We start from the raw sequence: 22,574 nt of genomic DNA, 5'->3' as shown, positions 1-22,574 counted from the left end.
ACCTAGAGATTATAAAAAGAAAATTACTACAGTTAAGGAATTTAGTTTAAGCTGTTACTTTGATAGAAAATTTGATCATATAGTTCATAGTGAAAATCCTCAATTAAATAATATTGTTGATATGTTGATTTCCTTAGGAATAAGTTTAGAAAAATTCGATGGACAGATGCATAGGATAAATACTCATATTCATAGTAGTATAGTTTCTAGGAATATAATTTTCGAAGAATTAGTAAATAACATAGATTATATCAAACAACAAAATAATGAGATTATAGGAAAACTAGGGCAAAATAATTCTCAGAATATCTTAGTTTTACTGGATGATATTAGGAAATGACATATTAAATATAATGAGATTAGAAAAATGATAGATGAACTGAAGCATTTAGTTTTAACATAATGAGTAGTGGCATTAATTCTTATTATAAAGCATTAGAAGAAACTAAAAAATGGCAGGCAACAGGTAGTAAAGGGTATAGTGATTATTTAACATTAGGAGTAGCAGATCAAGAGTTAATTAAGCAAAACAATACTATGATAAGTTTACTAGTTCAAGTAATTGATAAAATAGAACAATTAGAACATAGGCTTAAGCTTATGGAAGAAGAGAATGGAAATAATGCAAAAATAGATTATTTAATTATTCAAATTAATAATTTAAAATTAGAAGATAGCCATAGCTCTATTAAGAAAATGGAAGTATTTTATTTGGTAGAAGATGAATATTATCCCTTTTAGTGGAAATAGTGTAACTTTAGCAAGTACATCTAGGAATATAACAAAAGAAGATAGTTCTATAACCAAGCCTTCATTTTTAAGCAGAATTTTAAAAAATAAAAGTAAATTGAATGTAACCTTAGAAGAAGTTGTAGATGTAGAAAAAGATTTAGAAATTTATCATAATCACCATATTGAACTTTTAAATCCAAAAATATTATATAAAACAGGTAATCTTAGTTTTAATTCTCAGTTACTTAGGATAAATAGAGAAGAAGAAATTTTAGTGACCACCAATGAAGTTAGAATTCCTTTAGTAAGTTTAGAAAGCATTAGAAAAATTAAGGAATCAGGTAAGAGATTAGTTCATTTAGGTTTAATTGTCATAGGTATTAGAGGATTAGTTCGGAAAGAAATTCCAGTGATAGTTTTAATAACATTAATGGATAAGGGATGGAAGTCTGACGCTAGGAATGCATTAATAGCAGCTGTTAAAGTAGACATGAGTTGTAATTCAGGATTGTTTTATTGTAGTCCAGATTTTTTAATTAGTGTAAGAGATTTAAATTTAATAGAAATAAGAATCCAAGCTAGAGGATATGACAACTTAGTTAAGCATAGTAATTTCTTAATAAATGTAGGGTTTATAGGAAAGCTAACAGATACAAGTACTACTAGATATAAATTAGATGTTAGTGGCATAGTCAGTGCAATTAGCAGTAAAGGTGTTAGAATGATAAAACCAATGATAACGGATTCTTCTGAATTTAATGGGTTAGAATGGAATCTTAGTAAAGGATTAGAACAAAAAACCGTTATTCCCAAAACTTCATTAATTTATAAAGATAAAAATAATAATTACAGTATTAGATTTGGCAATTATAAAGAAATCCCAGTAGATGATAGACCTTTGATTTCTAGTTTAGAAGAAGAATTTGAAAGTATTAATGACTAGACTCCCAGAGAAAACTGTAATCATAGGTCGAGGTATAGAATTAACAGAAGATGAAGTTTTAAGATTAGAAATAGAAATGATAGAAAGAGGACATATTTTAGTAACAGATAGATTAGAATCAAATGCTAATAAAGAACTAGTTGTTATTTATGGCCCAGAAATTTTTGAATTACATACAACTGATGATTTTCCAAGAGACCTAGATTTAGAAAATACAATAACACCATTTGAATTTATGGAATCAGAAGTAGGAAGTAATAATAATCCGACAATAGCCCAACCTGTAGGAAGTAGCAGTAGTTCACCTTTGTATAGAACTTCAATCTCAGCACCTAGTGGACAGCCAAGTAGAATTCCATACAATAGTTACAACAAAGAAAATGATGTTAGTGATAGAAACAGACCTAGAGGTAAGAGATTAGAATTAGAAACAATAGATAAGAAGTTATTAATTGATGACGGTAGATTACTCAATTTAACAGCACACAATCCTCAGAAATGGACAACAATTATAGAAATATGGGGCCAAATGGTCTGTAGAAAATATGATGAATTAGACTATACTAAAACGCCATTAGAAATGTATAGTTATTTAGAAAAAATTCTTAGGAGAAATAGCTAGAGCAGTATGGGAATCTTATAAAGTAAATTTTCCTTAAGATTTTGCTAGAGACAAAGAATTAGGCGATAATCCTTATAATTTTGTTAATAAAATTAGGTTATTACTATTAGGAGATTCACCCAATGCAAATTATGGAAAACAACAAGTAGAAGCAATTAGGAAATTAGAACAGATCCAAATTAAAAATTGGTCTTACATTAAGCCTTTTTTATTAGATTTCATGTACTATAGTTGTATTGCAGGATGTTTTTATGATATGACAATAGGAGATAAGTTATTTATGAAATTACCAGATCCTTTAGGAACTTTAATTCACAAGAAGTATAAAGAACTGCAAATTTTACCACAATTAGATAATGTTTCGACTAGGATTAAATTTGTTGTAGAACAGTTAGTTGAGAAATTCACAGAAATTCAAGTAGCTAAACAATTCAAAGGTAAAGAAGAATATAGTTTTTATCGTAACATTTATACACCTCAAAGATATGATAAAGTAGATAAACCAAAAAAGAGATTTAGTAAGGGTAGCTTTAGACCTAAAAAGAAGAATCATCTTAGGAGAAGTAGTTCTCGAAAGCCTTATTTAAATAAAGATAAACATGCCCAAAAATTTGATAAAAGCAGGGAATATAAAAATAAACTTAGTTGTTTTACATGTGGTAGTACTAATTACTTAGTTAGAGATTGTACCAAGCGAAAAAATTATCATAATAAAGAATCTATTTTGATAGGTTGTGTAAATGAAGATCTATTACATGTAGATGAGTATGTTAGTTATTCGGAAAGTATTTATAGCATAATTAGTTATTTAGACCCTAGTGAAGTCGAGGAAGTAGATAGTGATCTAAAAGATAATGAATTTGTAGGGGAAATTCTAGAATCAAATCGAAAATACAGGGACTGGTAGAATAGTTATTTAGATCAATTAGACCAAATAGAATCAATGCTAGCATATTTAGAATGAGAAAGAAAGCCCCAGCTTATCATAGAGGAAAGTATCATAAAATTGATAAAAGTAATCCGCAATAGATAATGGTAGAAATTAAGGTTTTAGAATTTATTTTTGCAAAATTAAGAAGTATTATTAAAGGCCATTCACAAATTAGGATTTTTCAAAGACTAGTTTTAGAAAGATTAAATGATATATGAATTGCATTCGAAAATACAAAAAGAATTTAGAAAAACCTTTAGAGACACCTATCTTAGACATACCTGAATCTTCTTTAGATCCTTTAGAATTTTTACTTACTGAAGCAGAATTAGATGCTTTAGATTTTGTCAATTTCGAAGATTTTATCCTTTTAGATGAGTAGGGATTGTAATCACGATTGGATTAGAAATAGTGGTAGTAGTGATAAACCTTGTAACTTTTGTAATTTGTATCCTTCCTTAAAATTAAGATATAGATGTAATTTTTGCCTTAAAGAAAGTTTTAAGTTTAGTTTGATAGATAAAAATCAATTACCACCTGAATCATCCTCTGCAGAATTCAATAGAATAAATAGATATGAAACTTTGGAATTACGAATTCTATACTTAGAAAATGTTATCAAAAATCTAAATGAGAGACTAGAAAAATTAGAACATGGAACTAGATAGATCGATTCTTTTAAACCATCCAGGAATTAGTAAAGAGGTAAAAGATACTTATAGGGCTATTTGGGAAGGTATTGATAGAGCTAGAGAGAGAGAGATATTTAGGAATAAAATAGCTAAAAATGTAGAAATAAAATATGTAGAGGAAGAAAAAATAGAAGAAGTAATAATTAGGACAGATGGAAACAATAAATTAGTAGATGAAATTGTAGAAGAAGTCATAGATGAAAATGGCTTATCTCCTATTGTCATATTTACATGTTGTATTGCAGGATGTTTTTATCTCCTATTAAGCCGGGGGTACAATTTCATCTACTAATTTCATGTACTATAGTTGTATTGCAGGATGTTTTTATCTCCTATTTACATGTTTTTTCATCTAGTACTAGTTTTTCATCTAAAATTGTATTTGAGTATCCTAATGGTTTAATTGATACAGGATAATCAAATACAATTTTAGATGAAAAACTAGTACCCCCGGCTTATATTAAACAGTTACTACCTTCACACACAGTATAAAGCAGAACAAATGGACGGAAAACTTTTTACATACACTAAACAATTAGCACCATGTAAAATTAGTTTCTTTAAAAATGAAAATATTCTTACAAATTATTTGCATTTCAAAGGTAACATCAGTTTAAGAGATTTCCAGCTTAGAAAAACAAAATTTATTATAGGATTAAATATTTTAGTTAATTTTTTCCATGGATGTATGATTACTTCATTAGGAATTAGTTTCTTGGGAGTTCCTTTGTTAACATCCATTTCTGAATTTCCCGAAAAACATGTGAGCACTTCTAAAAATAGTTGTTGTAATACTTGTAAAAGTCATAATGAAATAACTAGCGAAACTTTAGAAGAATTTAGTAAATGTAGTTTGTTTGATTCATTAACTCTAGAACCACCATTAGGACAAGTAGTAGATCCAGGTTATCTTTACAATTTAATTTCCTCAAGTAATTTAGAAATAGATGATTTGTTAAGTAAATTAGAAAAGGAAGAAATTATAGGAGAAAATCCAGGAAAATATTGGAACAGAAATAAAATCACATGCAAGTTAGAACTAAAAGATCCAGAATTTAGAATTCAAAATAAAAAGATAGAATCTACTAATGAGAATAGTGATGATTATGAAATGCATATTGATGAATTATTAAAATTAGGAGTAATTAGGAGAAGCAGAAGTAGGCATAGAAGTCCATCTTTTATAGTTAATAAGCATAGCGACCAAGTAAGAGGTAAAAGTAGTATGGTAATAGATTATCGTAGGTTAAATGATAATACAATAAATGATGCTTATGATATCCCAAATAAATCTGATCTAATTAATGGAATTCAAAATAGTAAAATATTTAGTAAATTTGATTGTAAATCAGGATTTTGGCAGGTAAGAATGAGTTTTGAGAAGAAAGCCTTTGCATACAATACTCTCTGAATCTCTGCTTGCAGTTTTGCTTAAGTTAGTTTCTTTCTTAGTAGAATAGAAGTAGAAGTAGTTTTTTATTAGTTGCATAGTTATTGAATATATGTTAACTTAAGTTCTCTCTCCCAAAAGGGAAAGTGAGGTCTATTAGAATAATTTCTTGCCAAAGGTTGATGGTGAGCAACCATGGGTCACCTCTAACCATTGGATTGGTGAAGATATCAAACTGTCACGGTAAAGGGTGATAGGCGAAGTAAGTCTTGCCAGTTGTGAGGTGAAGTATTCTGTCTAACCAGGTATGATATGTTTTATCTCATGTATTCCGAAGGCTAAAGGACCGGCGAAGAAGTACCCGTTGCGGCAGTGGGCCATTTGAGCGGAAAAGAGTAGCGTAGGTATGATGCCTGAAAGGATGCATGTTGATAAAATTATCTAACTTGTTTTTACAGAGAAAAACCAATATCTTGGCAAGAAGTGAAAAGCTGAAATCTTGTAACATGAGGTTATGACACCAGAGGTATAGTATGAACCTAGAGAAAAGAGGGAAAGTGGCAAGAAAATTGTTCTTTTAAGACTCTCCTGAGTACTGAGTACGGAAATTTTCTAAAATGAATCCTTAGTTTAATTTAGTTCTTGTTAATTTAACATTTTGAAATAGTTGTAGCCATAAAAGTTGTTTTTATTCCTGTTTTTACTTTAATTCTTTTAAATTTAGTTTTTATTTCAGTCTTTCCTTCAGTTTCTACTATATGTATTTTAGTAGATAAATTATATACTATTATTATAAGTTTTCTTGGGTTTCGTTACGCAATAATTCATGGAACTAGTAAGGTTATCTTTAGATTTAAATTCAGCCTTCCATTCAGTCTTTCTTTCAGCTTCTACTACATATATTTTAGTAAGTAATTTAGTTATTATTATAAGTTCCCTTGGGTTTCGTTACGGCAATAATCCATGGAACTAGTAAGGATATTGTTAGTTTTAATTTCTCTACTATTTATTTTGAGATCTTTTATTTTAGTACGTTTAATCCTAGCAATAGTTTCCGCATATTTTATCCTAAGATTTCTCAATGAATGACTCTGGTAGAAATATATGATTAAATTAGGGATATTTATCTTTTTAAATATAGCCAGTATATGTTAGAGGTAGATCTACAAACTAGCATAAACTTAGGATATCAGTTAGATTTATTATACCAAATTTTTAGGGAAATTAGAGATAGGTATGAGGATTATGGCCCGTACACTAGTACGGAACCATTAAATTATAGTTTAAAATGATCCTAGGCTCCTCTCCTATAGTATTTCATTGACTTTAGGACGGTAGATAAGACTTTGAATTTTATTATAAATTTCTTATGTCTAAAATTAAATAGGTAATATTCTCATTTTCCATTTTTCTAATTTCTTGCTTTTTCCTGGTTCAAAAAACATGAAATGAGGGTAAAATTCAACACCGTAGTGACTTATAGAGACTTAAATCTTGACAATGGAAATATACAAAAAAGATAACTATATTTAATCATTTGATTAAAAATAAATTTTAAAAAAATAACTATATTTTAGCTTGTATAAGGGGTTGACATTTAGTTGATATTTTTTTAAATAAAGTGAATAAACCATTGATTTATTAAAATAAAAAAAAAAGTGCAAACTCCACAAGGAACAAACAAAAAATTGAAACAGAAAGAAAAGGACAAAAAACAAATATAGACTAGAAGAGAAGCAGGGAGTAGTCACCAGTGATGAAATACACTAAATAGATATTTATGGATTAGACCTTAATTAAAAAATTTTATTGCTTATTTTTAGAATGTATTTATTGTACCAAATCCTGTGCTGTTTATTATGTGGGAATTAAGAAGAGTCAATTTGAAAAGTGTGCTGATTCTTAAAGATTTTGTGAACGTAGGATAAATATTTTCAGTGGATGCTATATTATGGTCATTTTCATTTTGAATATCAAACTTCAATTTGTATTATTTAAGTTACTCAATTTTAATTTGTATTTTCCAAAAGAGTACCAAGAGGATTCTGAGAAAAATTCGATAACATATATGACGGACAGATATGATATGTCATTAAAGACACATCAGCCATATATATCATCAAATTCTCCTCAGCATCCCATTGGTACTCTCCCGGTAAACACAGATTAAAACTGATCGAGTTATCAAAATAATACAAATTAAAATTAAATACTCAAAATAAAAAATAACTATAGTTCGTTATATATCAAAAAAATTTACCATGTGAGCATACTTACTCTATTGAAACTTACCTTGTGAACATACTAACTTTATTGAATGCACACGATTTTTTTTCATATTTATTTGTTCTTTGATTTCTCTTTGTACATATCATGGAGTTATATTGTTGCTTTTTACAGGAAAATGAATGAAATATAATTTATAAGTTATAAAAACATGTATTTTTATATTTTAAAAAAGTAAACCAAAATTTGCTTGTTTTTTGCTTTATTTATAAAATCAAGGTTTAATACCTTATTTAGTCCCTCTAATATAGTCAATATGCCCTTTTGGCCTCTTTAATATAATTTGTCTTTACGAAATCTCTTTATTTTAACATTTTGTGGAATAAAAGCCCTTTTCTCTAATATAATTTGTTCTAGGAGATCCTTATGAGGGACTTACATTTTTCAAATGTTAAAATATAGGGATGTCCTAGGGACAAATTATATTAGAGGAACCAAAAGAACTGATTGACTATATTAGAAAAATTAAATATGATATTCTACCTAAAATCATCTACTGCATGTAAAATGATTTTAAATTTACAATGAGAAATTAAAATATTCTGAAACATATAAATTCTATTTTGCAAATTAAAATTTTTGTTAAAAATGTTTTTCAATTAATATAATTTTCTCTAAAATTATTTTATAAATTTAGGTGCCATTACACAATCAGTTCTAAATATGATGTACCAATATATTCCGCACGGACGAGTGAACCTCCAAATTGCTTTTCATTTTTCTATTCACTACTTCCCGAAGCCAAGTTGAACTCTTCGGAGTTGCCGCCATCACAAATGTACCTAAAACTCATTCAAAAAGAGAAGGAACCCTCTACTAGTTGACATATGCCTCCTAGACAATAACACTGACGACCTAGTACAAAACGCGGGCCAGCTAACTAATTCCAGCCGTCTATATTCAAATTATAATGAATAAATAAAAGTGGCTAGCCAACAAACCCACCCTTTCCTGCCGAACATGCCAGTGCTTTCCTCTCTATAAACCTACAATCTCTTCACAAACCTCTCAGTGCCTTCAAACTCTCAGGCCTCTAACAATGGGCAGTCTTCGAGCTCATCTCCTTGAAACTAACCCGTCCTGCGAGCTAAAACCTCTTGACCCTGAAGAATTTCGCAGGCAGGGCCATTTGGTTATCGACTTCTTGGCTGATTACTACCACAATGTTGACAAATATCCAGTTCGAAGCCAGGTTGAACCTGGTTATCTCTCGAAGCTCATCCCTGACACAGCACCCAACAACCCCGACCCCATTGAAACCATACTGCAAGACGTGCAGAATGACATCTTGCCGGGGATCACCCATTGGATGAGCCCCAACTACTACGCCTACTTCCCGTCCAGTGGCAGCATGGCCGGGTTTCTCGGTGAGATGCTTAGCACTGGATTCAATATCGTGGGTTTCAACTGGATGTCCTCCCCGGCCGCCACTGAGCTCGAGACCATCGTCATGGACTGGCTTGGAAAAATGATCGACCTCCCTCCATCTTTCCTTTACTCTGGCGGCGGCGGCGGTGTGCTCCAAGGCACCACCTGCGAGGCGATTCTCTGCACTCTTACGGCCGCGCGTGACAAGATCTTGAATGAGATTGGCCGAGATCAAATCACTCGTTTGGTTGTCTACGGCTCCGATCAAACTCACTGCGCCTTACGTAAAGCAGCACAGATCGTTGGCATCCAACCACGAAACTTCCGAGCTATCGAAACTTCTCCCTCCAACGCGTTTGGGCTCTCGCCTGCGTCGCTCCGCGATGCACTAATTGCCGACATCGCTGCTGAGCTCGTCCCTGTCTACCTCTGCGCGACGGTCGGGACGACCTCATCCACTGCGGTCGATCCAATCGCTGGCCTCTGTGAAGTTGCGAACGAGTTCGGAGTTTGGGTCCATGTCGACGCTGCATACGCTGGAAGCGCGTGTGTGTGCCCGGAGTTTCGCCATTTCATTGATGGAGTGGAGAAAGCCAACTCCTTCAGCTTCAATGCTCACAAGTGGTTCTTCACTAACTTGGACTGTTGTTGTCTCTGGGTCAAAGAACCTGGAGCTCTAGTGAACTCACTATCAACCAACCCGGAGTATTTGAAAAACAAGGCCACTGAATCTAAGCAAGTGATTGACTATAAAGACTGGCAGATTGCACTCAGCCGAAGGTTCCGTGCCATGAAACTGTGGCTAGTGTTGCGTAGCTATGGAGTTGCTAACTTGAGAAATTTCATTAGGAGTCATGTGAAAATGGCAAAGCAGTTTGAATTCATGGTACAGATGGACAAGAGGTTTGAGATTTTCTTGCCGAGAACCTTTGCTATGGTTTGTTTCCGGCTTCTCATGCCATCGTCCAAATCTGATGGTAAAGAACCCGCGAGGGTGCTGGAGATTACAAACGAGCTCAACCAGAAACTCCTCGAGATGGTGAACTCATCTGGAAAAATATACATGACCCATGCTATAGTTGGAGAAGTATATATAATAAGGTTTGCCATTGGAGCTTCGTTGACAGAGGAGAAGCATGTGAAGTTTGCATGGAATGTCGTTCAAGAGCATGCTGAGGCTATAATTGCAGCCTTGGATTGATCAAGTAATAAGCAGCTTTTGCTGTTTTTGATTTAGTTCAACAGTTCATAATTGTTTGATTTATTTTTCTGAATAAATTGTCGAAGGCATATTCAGTACTATATGATTTGGTAGCTCATCCACAAACAGAAATGCAAAGTGTAATATTAACATATATGTCTCCATGCGGAGGAATGGTAGGTCTAACTATTGGGGAAATGTCACATTGTTTTGGGAATATTAATGGATTGTTGGAACGAAATTTGGTAGAGATCATTGAAATTGAGGAAGTTAATTCATGACTGGAAACAGTGTCAGGTTGGCAAAGTTGCATCAAAATATTTCAAGGGCTTGATTCATTCTTTCAATAACAAAAATTGGACTAGATCACAGGTCAATCCACAAACTTATTTAATAGTAATATTTTAGTGAGGAGTGTCATTCAAATGAAATAAATAATGGCATTAATTTGTATTATTTAATCTGTTATTAATTAAAATAATTATATTTTAATATCAAAACAATGAAAGTATTGATTATATTTGATAAATATTTATTTTATACTAATCCGGCTATAATGTTTTTTTACAGGTATGATATATGCCCTCACAAAGTTTTTCCTTTGAAATAAATATTTGAAAATTCGATGTTTTTTTTCTTCTAATTCCCTTCAACAAATACAAATTATATCAACCAATAAATTCAAAAAAAAAACAGTTCCCTTCACTTAAATATTTTAATTTTTTTAATTTTATTTATTAAATGTATAAATGTAATAATTAAGCACATGAATAGATTTTCAATATATATTTATGTTATAAATTTTCAAAATCCAAAATTTATAAAGAAAATATTTAGAAAATGAATATATACAATTTATATAATTAAATTGAAATGTCAAATGGACAGACCTGTGCATATAAAGGCCTTAAAAAACTTTTCATATATTTTGGGTAAATTACACTCATAACCATATATAAAAGTTAAAAGTTTTAATTTTATAAAGCTATGGCCAAAAATGTTTTTTTTCCTAAATACAAAACCCATAAAACCTAGCTCTGGCTACATGTAAAACTAAAACAACCTGTTTTTAGGGAGCAAGCACATGTGGCATTGATGTGTACATTGAGTCATATTGCACATGTGACACATAATGTGCACGGGTATTCCAACTTTTAGAGAATTGACCAATCATCGCCATATCATTATTATATTTTCAACATAATCCTTTCCCAAATCCCAACTGCAACCCTCACCATCCTCCTTCAACCTTAACGACCGGCACACAATAGTGAGAGCCGGTTTCCCTCACGCCTGCACCTCTTGCCCATCCCATAGGCTCTTTCCCTGCCCGATCCCTGCTCCTCTCCTATCGGCCGCCAAGAAGGAGCACAAAGAGACATCTCTCCCATTCCCCTCTCTGATCTCGCCCTCTCATCACCATCTCTTCCCTTCCATCCTTCCTCAAATTGTGTCCTTTAGCCACCCGATCGATTTTTCAACCCTTCAAAACCTTAAACTTGATCTAGGATTTTTACTCTTCCCACTGATCTCTTCGATTAATTATGATCTTCCTAATGCTGGACCAAATCCTTTATTAGTTCTACCTATTTGCTGTTTAAAACCCTCCACGATTGTTGTTCAACGATAAACAAAATGCTTAAACCTTTTGTGGGTAATCTTCTCTATCCTCATCTTTCTGGTTGTTAAATCTATTGGTTATTTTTTAATGGGATTCAATATTCTTGCGAGTACGCATGAGTATACATCTAGCTGGGTTCAGCTCGGCTTAGATTGGATTTACTTTAAGACCCACCCAACTATCTTATTGCTAAATAGTTAGAAGAAAAAAGAATGTTTTATATAAATTATCTAGTTGGGCTTGGGTGTTATTCAATTTGTCATTGTTCAAATTGTTAGTTGAATTTTTTTTCTTATTTAGGAATAATTTTTTAAAGTAGAGATGATCCATTTCGAAGTTTGTGCAGTTCAATAGTGCAATATTGTCACTCCTCGTCCGACAAGACCGGTATGCAACAACCTCCGTGGTGACCCAAGGAAAGATGAATACCACCCAACCCTCGAAATTGCCACAAGGCATTTTTATTCCCTGGACTTACACAAGATAATAATGAACCCCAACTTAATAAGTATCATTTAAAATATGGAACTTGATAGGAGCACAAGGGAAGAAAAAATTCATAATTACAAAAATAAAGTTCAAAGAGGGATACAATCCACGAGATATATCCAAGGTTTCCAAAGACAAATATAGAATTCATGAGTATTGACATGGAACACTATTGGATCCATTTCTCCTTACAATGCAACCATACAGAAACAACAAACATACATGAAGACTTGAACTAAAGGGAGAAGAAACAAGTGATTTCCAAGAACTTTGCCTTATCGTGCTGCCACTAAATGCTATACGTTGGAAAAATGATGAATGGGTGTGTAACTAAAGTCACTCAGTGAGTAAATTAGCATAATTGTAAAGAGACATAAAACCACATCATCAAATCCAAGTAAATAAACTTTTACGATGATAATAAATAGTATGAACACATGAATATATATATATATATATATATATATATATATATACATGTTCCAAAACCCAAAACTATGATCATTTCGGCATTCTGAAACCGAACATAAATTTTAATATTTACAAGGGAAACTTTTAGTGTGATATGGTATTCAAATGAAACCATACTGGTAATTCAACAAAAACTCATCATTAAACATATGCTTAAAGGTGTAAAGGAGTTTCACAATTTAAGGATTCAATTTAAGAAGTCATGGTTTTGCAAAAGCAAAAATATAGTGATGAGTGCATTTCATATCATATTCACTTGCCCTCTTTCCATTAATTTGCTTGTCTTTTAGCACAATTTTATCCAGTTGAGGTGCTATTTAAGGTATATTTGCCTCATGTGCGGAAACTAGGGTCTCGAAGCAAATTGGAGTAAATTCGGGGAGTGATTGAGCAGAAGAATCAATGTTTTGCTAAGTTTCAAGACTACCACGGGTAGTGCACGAGCGTGTGTTTTCCCCCCGTACACATTCTCCTAAAAATCTCAGCCTGAAGACAGTTTCTTCTAAACAAGGGTAGCACGATCTGGGAGCTCTTTGTACGATCATGCACAGGCAGGGCACGGGCAAGATACGATCGTGTCTTTCCCCTTGAATATTCCAGGCCCGATTCACTCAAAATCCTCATTTAGGACACGGTCATCGCACGACTATGCGAAGACCGTGTCGAGCCAGAAAGTTGCCATTTTACTCCAGACTCGGGGGTTTTGGGATCATCTTTGTTTGGGGCTTCTTTCTCCACTAGGAGGACTTGGATGAGATAAAAAATCAGGCTTCACCACACCATTTAGGGAGATCAAGGGCAAGTTGGAGGCACAAGGGAAGTGGGGTTAGCACCGAGGAAGATCATCTTTATTAGAAAAGGAGAATCGTGTCTTCTTTCTCTAGATTTTTTAATCGTTTCTTCCTTGTTGTAGTCATCCATGAGGGGCTAACCATCCACGGTGCCCTGGGGTGTTGAACTACAATGTTTTGAATGCTTTGATTAATTGTTTTTAATGTCTATGGAGTTCTTTGGATTCTAGTGTTAAATCTTATGTTGCATAAGTTGATGTGTTTTATTTGCACATAAGCTTTCGGTAAAACTTGGTGTATGGATGACCATAGCTATGATTGCTTATTATGATTGCAAAACTCGAAGTGTTTGAGTTGCACAGTTACCCTAGCAGAACTTGGTGTATTTGAGAACCATAGATGCAACATTGCTTTTGAGCACACACTTGAAACTTAGGATGTACATGGTAGGCATTAGAAACAATTCAGCATACTAAAACTCATAGCGATCACCCAGGGACATTGCTCTCTTATTGTCGAATATACAGCCCTAGTCCACCCATTCCTTTCCTCCATTCTCTTCAGTTTTTGTTTTGCTCTTGTTTAAAATCAACCCAATCTTTGTTTAACTAGAGATAAGAGGATAATAGAGTACTATGAGTTCTAGTTCCTATGGTTCGACAACCCTACACCTTGAGGGGTACCACTTTACTACTTTCTTGCAACCCGTATACTTGTGGAGAGTGCACCATATAACATCACTCTCAAAGAAAAATGACCTAGAAAACTTCTTTGACTCTAGTCATGATAGTGGTTAAGTCGTGAATCGTCAAGGTCTTCATTTCCTTGATGTTGGCCTACTGAGAATTCTTGTGGTGCCTGTGAATTTGCAGTGCAAGACCTAATCAGCATTTCTCCGTACCACATGGAGAGGGTATCACATATTGGGCCTACTGAGAATTATGCAACACAACATAATCTGCTCACAAACATGGGAGACAAGTTTCCTCAATGGCGCTACTCCTCTATTGGCTCCTTGCAGAGCTTTCACTACCTAAAACGAAACACACACGCGCGCGCACACACACACACACACACACACCCAACAAGAACCACGCCATCAAGAAAGATGAGTAAGAAGAAAAAAAAGGAAGAAGCATATATAAAAGAAACCCTAAATCAATATGCAACGCATCTCTATTAGAGTCTTAAGTTACTTGAGTCCAAAGGGTGCCAAAGAATTCCCATGGAGATTAACTCCATTATAAACCAAGGAAACAAGATAAAAAAGAAGGATTTCTCGATGCTACAATAATAATACAGTGACTGGGCTAGAGTAACCACTACTTCACTAACGAGAATAGTTTATTGTTTCATCAAGATTGGAAGACAAGGAAAAGATACAATTTTTACTAAACTACCACCCTCAAATAATTAAGAATGGAGAAACTTCCATGCTCCTCCATATCCATAATCAAAAACCCTAGATCTATCATCTAAAGATGAAAATACAAGGAAGAAAGCAAGGAGAGAACCAAAAGAATGTGATCACATACCTTGCCAAGCCCTAAGTAGAAGGAAAGATGGAGAATGGAGCTTCTACCATAGGAAAATGATGGAGGTGATTCAAGGTGGGGATCTTCTTATTCAAGGGAAAACCAAGGGAATGATTTAAAAGAAGGTAAGAAGAGAATAAAAGGGATTAGGGGTACAAAAATTACAAAAATACCCTTGAGTCTTCCCCTAAAGACACAGAAAAATCTTAGTAACCTGCATGTCGTGTAGCCTCACTTGCAAGCACATGGTCGAGCTACATAGCTCGCTGGCTATGTTGTGTAGCCAAGCGTGCGAGTGACGTTTGCCCACACAAGCCTAAAGCAGCACTCGCCCAGATTTCTATGGTCCAAAGAACTCGGTAAGCCCCACTGAAGTGTCTACAAAGGAAAACTCGATCAAAATCTCGAGTCAGAGCACAAGGAAGGACCAAATATCACAAATATGGCCTTCTTAGACAGTGTTATTGATTATTTGGGATGTATTGGAGGCTAGATACATTGGAATTAATATAAAGGTCGTATGTTTTTCTTCATCCCTTCTGGAATGAATTACTGAAGGACTTGCTTTGTGGTGGGTCTATGAGCTAGTTAGCACTTTAATATGCATTATATTTGTTTAAACATTGGACAATGTACGTTTGGCCATAACATAACTGCTAAATTGCTAAACTTCCTTTCTAAGTTTAATTGTGAGCATCAATGAAGTTAAATTATTAGTGTAAGTTAAATTCCTTGTGAAACATTGCACATTAATGAAGTTGAATAAAATTACCTTTTCATATATTCTTTATGCCAAAGGATATTATGTTGAAATGCCTTATATTTTGTTGCTTTTTACACTTATTTATATTTTTTGAATGGCTTTGTCCTAACAATTTCTTAGTCAATAATAACCCCTCAATAAATAAGGATGTGAATTTCTTTAGTTGATGGTTTTGTTTACACTAAACTATTTCATGAATATTAGCCATGTGTTTCTACAATTTTCTTATTATATTAGGGTTTTGTGGTTAAACTAGAGAAGTACTTGCAGGTTGATTTGGAAAGGAACCAACAAATTGATATTGATGTTGTATACAACAATAGTGTGCTTATAGGAGATGTTTTAGAAAACCAGCCCAGTTTAGTGATTTCATATATTGAAGTTGTAGACTCATCCATGCATCTTGAAAATGTTAATGAACCTACAACTGAAGAAGAGTTCATTAACTCTGATTATGCCCTCCCTTCTAGTGATGAAGACTATCAACATGTCATAAATGAGTAAAGAGCGAAGAATAAAGGTGGTAGACAAACTAATGTTCCACTTGTTAATCCATTTACAGGTTCAACAGAAGATCTTGATGTCAGAGAAGATAATGAATCAATTAATACTAGTTATGATGACCTATTCTCAGATCCAGAATTAAATGGTAAGGGTTAGATTAGGTTCATAGAGTTTAATGAAGAGAGGGACTTGTATAACCCAAGATTAAGGCTTAGGTTGGTGTTTAGGGATTTTAACCAATTCACGATAGTATGCGGAAACTGGGGAATTAAAAATAAGTTCAAATAGTGGTTACCACAAAATGAAACAAAAAGGGTAATTTGTGCATACTACAACAAAACCTATTTATTTCAGATTTATCTTGCTTATATAAGTTAAGATATCCCATCAGCACAAAGGACTAAAAATTTTTACCACAGTTATGGTAAGGTATTTACCAATTTCCATGTAACTTCAAAACAACTTACTGATGAGTGCATTTCATATCATATTTCGCATATCTCCAATGCATTCTTTAGCTTGTCTTTTAGTGCAATTTGTTTATGAATAAGCTATTTTGGGTATGTTTGTCTCTGAAGCAGCTTTTTAGGGCTCGTAACACACATAAAATGAAATTAGGGACAAAACCAACCAAAGAAGACAATTTCTCCAAGTGTCCAATGCAAGCACGGGCTGAGCATGGACATGCCATCTCCCCATGGCTCTCTCTAGATGGCGACTCCCTTGTTTTTCAGTGGAAGCACGGGTGAAGCACGAGGGAGCTATCTCCTAGGGAGCTATCTCCTAGTGATTACCATAGGATAGGAGTGGCTTATGCTTTTAGGAGAAGCATGGTCTGTATGCTCTTTTCATGGGCGTGCTTAAGCTGAGCATGGGTGGAGCACGATCGTGCTCTCCCTGTAATTATCTCTGGACGACACTTAGCCCTTTTCACTTAGAAGCTCCAAGAAAAGCACGGTCTAAGCACGACCGTGCTAAGACTGTGTTGAGACTGAAAGTTCCTTTTTAACTCCCAGATTTAAGGTTTCTTGGAATCTTTTGTCGGTAATCTTCTTCTCCAGGGTGGGAGCTCTCAAAAGAACGATAATCAGTTGTCACCAATTGAGCTAAGGAGACCAAGGGTGAGTTAGAGACTGATAAGTGCTTGAGTAGACATATTTCTCTATATGTTTTACATGCTTTGAGCATCATTTTTACCATGGTTTATGTTTCATATAGTGGATTTAGTATTCTTTTGTGCAATTAGGTTGTGAATGCCTTGAAGGAAGAAAAAGAAGCAAAGATAGGTAATAAAGACACATTTTGGGAGTTCATGTGCAATCTAAAGATCAAGACACGAGAGGAGATCATGTACATGGAGGTGTGTGCCAACTTCCAAGAGGATTCAAGCCAATTTGCTAGTTGGAAGGGTACAAAGGCAGTCACATCTCTATGTCCTTACTCTATGTGAAAAATGCAAGATCTTCCAAATGAGGACTTGACGAAGAAAAGTCTTATGACCAACCACATGGACGTGTGCCTGATCATGTGACCTCAAGAGAAGAGTATGTAAGACGCGTTTTGCAGAGAGTAATATAGCAATGCACTGTATCAAAATACTATAGCATTTGGGGGGAGCTCTTTGGCCAATTTGGGGGAGCTCTTCACCAATTTTGATAGATCTTTCATCCGTCATCGCATCTAAGGGGCCTTTGGCAACCTTACTTCAGATAAGGATCCTTCAAGACGTTGAGCAACCCATCAAGGCCATCATCACAAATTCGAGGGGGTGTTTCCTCTATGTTTTACAATTCTTCTTTTATTTGCACTATTCTTTGCTTTCTAATTCGCTCCATGGACGGCTAAACCCTGGTAGGTATTTGGGCATGTGAATCCTATGATCTTATCTTTTGTATTAATTTACTTTATGTTTTCTAATAATTCCGAGTTTATTTGAGTTTTAATCTTGTTTTCTCATTGCTTGCATGTCATATTGATCTTTGTAATTGATTGGTGTTGCAAGATTTGTTTCCTTGGTGAGAGAGAGGTCTCCATTAGGGTTAGAACTCCAAGATTAAAGAGGATTGAGAGGGTGAGTCATGAGATAGTGGAGCATTCCCTTTCCTTTCCGATGAGTGCTTCCTATCTCCGTATTCCCTAAGAGTTATGCAACCATATTTGGTGTGAGGCATGAGATTAAGATTTCTCCACCAGGACCTTTTAAGGGATTAGGGATCTTCCACCTAGAAGTAGGATTAGATCTATCTTTAGGAATTGTTTGCACTCCTGTGTATCCTTAGAGGCTATTGCAGTCATATGGGGTGTGAGGTGTTGAGATTGAGCGATTTCTCCACCGGGACATTTTAGGGGACTAGTATCGGTAGCATGGAGGTAGGGATTGATTGTTCTTGGATTACCTTGACTCATCTAACTTGGTTTAGAAACATTTAGTAAGTCTTGCACTTCATGTCTAGATCCTAGGGAGAGCATCGCCCAGGTACCTCATCTTTATTGATTGAGATCTCCCTTGTTTTCTACTTTCCCTTGCTTGCTTATGATTTCTTTTTCTTATTCTTGCAATTAAGTTCATCCATTACAATCTTGATTTTAACTAGATAACTGAGAAGTGGTTACTACTAATACTTCTGTACTCTATGGATTCAACTACCCATCTCACTGGGTATTTTATTACTTCGACACCCGTGCACTTGCGGTACACACATGCAGTTCGGTCATGTAAAAGATGCTAGAGAAGTGGATTTACCCATTCCATGGAGTCCATGAAGTACATTTGAAGAGATCTTGTGAAAGGGAGAAGTGTAGATGTCTTTCTTTCTGATAAGAGTCTAAATGTATGATTTATACATAGGTTTTATACGTTCTTACATACATTTTTAAATGAATCAATGGCCTTTTTATGCCTAAATTGGTTATATTTGTGTTACGGGCCTTAGGAAAGCCAAAATGAGCTCGAGAATGCAATTGGGAAAAAATCAATACAAAAAATCACGTTTTTGAAGCAAAATACTATTGCAAGCACTATAGCAAGGAAATCAGGGGCTGAAGGAAATCGGCTATAAACCTTACGGGCTCCGTGCGCCCACATGAAACTCGTGAGCTTCACTAGAAATTTTGAGACTAGTACTGTAGACGAATTACTTTAGTGATGACGAGGGAAGCCGCCCCCATTGCGGTGTCCGTGGAAGCCATCTTCACCACTCCTTCTCCTCTCCTTGCTTCCATCTTTTCAGGGAGTTTTATTATACTTTTTATAGTTGTTTCCATGAACCTACCTTGTGTATTTGCTTGTATGGATGGCTAGATCCCAAGGTCACTGGATGTTGGTGGACCTTTGGGTGAACTTGTGTTGATGAAAGCTTTGAGTTATTTAATCCATATAGTTTGCATCATGGTTTAAGATTTGTGATCTTTGTTGTGTTGATTTGCATGAGAGCTCTGTATTTCAACTTCTAGGTTGTACTTGGTTGCATGACCAATGTCCTTGTACTAGACACTGCTTAATGGGGATTCATATATAAGTACGCCATGAGCATTGGGTACTTCATACCCCTCCAACCATTAGGGCTGGACCTAGGTTGAGTATCGGCCATAATTTGAGATTTCCCTGTGTGTATTGTAATCATAAAAGGATTTTGTCCGAAGAGATTATGAAGCCAATACTTGTATTGGATTAGGGGTTACCACCGTGAACATCAGGGTAATCTATTTTCGGATTTCTCTTGGCCTGAACTACCACTTTTTTTGCAACTCTAGCATTCTTCTAGCCCTTAGTAACCCCAGGGGGATCCACATCCATGACCACCCTCATCCCTTAGTTTTCATCCTCTCACTTGCCGTGTAGTTATTGTTCACTTAGTTTTAATTTCATTAGTAGTGTTAATTCCCAAACTTGAGTTGATCGGTTAGACAACGAGTAAAGAGGAAGTAAGGGTAGCTCCTTGTGCCCAGGGAATACAACCCTCTCGTGCTTACGCAAGAGGTATTACTTGATGACCCCATGCACTTGTGGGATGTTAATCACTTCCTTATGTTTATCTTCTTCTCTCATTTGTATGAACTCATGAGGGGCTAAGCATTCCACAGTGCTCCAGGATTGCGAACTATGTTATCTCTTATACTTTGACTACTTGAGTTCTAATGCTTATGGAGTTCTATTGCTTTCTTGTGTTAAATCATGTGTTGTATAACTTAACGTGCTTGATTTACGTAGATGCTTGTGTAAAACTTAGCGTGGTTGAATTGCTGTAGTTGCGATTACCTAGTGTAGTTGTATAACTTGGCACTTATGAAGTCTGTAGTTACACTTGAAGAGCATAACATATTTTATAGTCATAGATGCAACTGAGCTTTTGAGCACCCATAAGGATCTTAGAATGTACCTTAGTAGGTATTTAACTCAAGTCAATATCTTGGGCAGATAGGAATCATCCAGGGGCATTGCTCTCTTGTTATCAAAACTTAACCCTAGTCTACTTGATTCTTCCACACCTTCATTCTTTAGTTTTGTTAGTAGTTAACTCCTTTATCACCTTTTCAGTTTGACTAGACATTAGAGGATCAACTAGTACTAGAAGTTCAGTCCTTGTGTTTTGACAACCCTATCCCCTTGTGGGGTACCACTTTATTGCTGGTAACGATCCGTGCACTTGAGGAGAGTTCATCAAGTTTTTGGCACCGTTACAAGGGACTGGCAACTTTTAGGAAAATTATGATTATGGTGATCCAGTTTGTTTTTACTGTCCATATTTATGTTTTTCTCTTCTCATTTGTTTGATTTCTCTTATTTTCTTTCTTTTCATTTTAAGTTTGACTCATGATTTCATCAAATAATTCTTTTCTTGTGAATACTCTTTTCCTCAATTTTAATTTCAAGGTCATCATGGAAGAACTACTTGCTACCTTGAGGAGCTATTCTCATTTCACCATCCACCGGGATGAGGATACTTACTTTCATGGTGATGAACATAGCCTTGAGGAACTAATATCAAAATTTCATGCGCAGATAGCACAATGGAATCAATTCATGAGTGTAGAGATGAGTACCTGCATGGAAGATGAGGAACAAGAGATGAATGTAGGATAAGGAATGTTTGTTTCAGTTAGATTAGGCAATGATGCACCCTATGAAGATGATGACAATAACAGATTTATTGATAAAGTTCCATCCACAGGGGAAGGAAAATATTCAGGGAGGTGATGTTAATAGTGTAGCTTCTGAACCTATATCATCTACTAATCTAGATATTGAGCATTAATAGTTGTTAGCACACATGGAAAACACTCCCCTAGAGGGAAACTCCAAACTGCCAGTTATCATATCCTCCACACTTGACACAAGCCAAAAAGAGTGATTAGTGGACTTGCTCCGAAATTATAAATAGGCCATCACTTGGAGTATCTCTGACATCATTGGAATTAGTCCATCTTTTTGCACACATAAATTCTAATGGAGGACAACATCAAACCGAAGGTGCAAGCTTAAAGGAGATTGAACCCTAACATGATTGAAATTGTTAAGAGGAGGTGAAGAAAATGTTAGATGCCAGGATAATCTATCTAATTTCATATAGCCCTTGGGTTAGTCCTGTTCAGGTGGTACCCAAGAAAAGAGGAATGATGGTGATCTCCAATGAACATAACAAATTGATCCTAACCAGGATAGTGACTGGATGGCTAGTTTGAATCAATTATTGGAAGCTAAATGACGCCATGCATAAGGATCATTTTCCCTTACCCTTTATCAATCAAATGTTGGAATGGTTATCTGAACACATGTATTATTGCTTTCTTGATGGGATGTCTGGATACCTACAAATTCTAGTAGCACATGAGGATTAGGAAAAGGCCACTTCATTTTCCCATATGGCACATTTTCCTACAGAAGAATGTCTTTTGGACTGTGCAACACACCAGCAACATTTCAAACTTGTATGATGTTCATATTTGATGACTTAATTGAAGATATTATGGAAGTTTTCATGGATGATTTCTCAGTTTTTGGGGACTCATTCGAGGGATGTTTGCATAATTTGAAGCGGGTTCTTTCAAGATGCGAGGAAACAAATTTGGTGCTAAATTGGGAAAATGACATTTCATGGTAAGATAAGGTATGGTGTTGGGGCACAAGATTTATTCTGATGGGATTGAAGTGGACAAAGCCAAACTTGAAATAATCGAGAAACTTCCTTCACCGACCTCCACAAAAGATGTTCGAAGTTTTCTTGGCCACGCCGGA

At 34.9% G+C, this 22,574-nt stretch overlaps 1 protein-coding gene across 1 annotated transcript; it reads left to right on the top strand.

Annotated features, from left to right (window-relative positions):
- Positions 1-8,626: 8,626 nt before the first annotated feature.
- Positions 8,627-10,424, top strand: LOC120277955 (tyrosine decarboxylase-like). Its single transcript, XM_039284835.1, has one exon. The coding sequence runs from the start codon at positions 8,636-8,638 to the stop codon at positions 10,163-10,165; it is 1,530 nt and encodes a 509-aa protein (XP_039140769.1). The 5' UTR covers positions 8,627-8,635; the 3' UTR covers positions 10,166-10,424.
- Positions 10,425-22,574: the final 12,150 nt, after the last annotated feature.

Source organism: Dioscorea cayenensis, chromosome 15 (assembly GCF_009730915.1).
Source record: "Dioscorea cayenensis subsp. rotundata cultivar TDr96_F1 chromosome 15, TDr96_F1_v2_PseudoChromosome.rev07_lg8_w22 25.fasta, whole genome shotgun sequence".
NCBI classification, from domain to species: domain Eukaryota; kingdom Viridiplantae; phylum Streptophyta; class Magnoliopsida; order Dioscoreales; family Dioscoreaceae; genus Dioscorea; species Dioscorea cayenensis.
The sequence above is the reverse complement of the archived record's forward strand: the minus strand, read 5'-3'. Positions and strand labels throughout refer to the sequence as shown.

What these genes read in the sequence shown, in the direction of transcription:
- LOC120277955 (XM_039284835.1), top strand. Translation starts at nt 8,636, where the DNA reads ATGGGCAGTCTTCGAGCTCATCTCCTTGAAACTAACCCGTCCTGCGAG.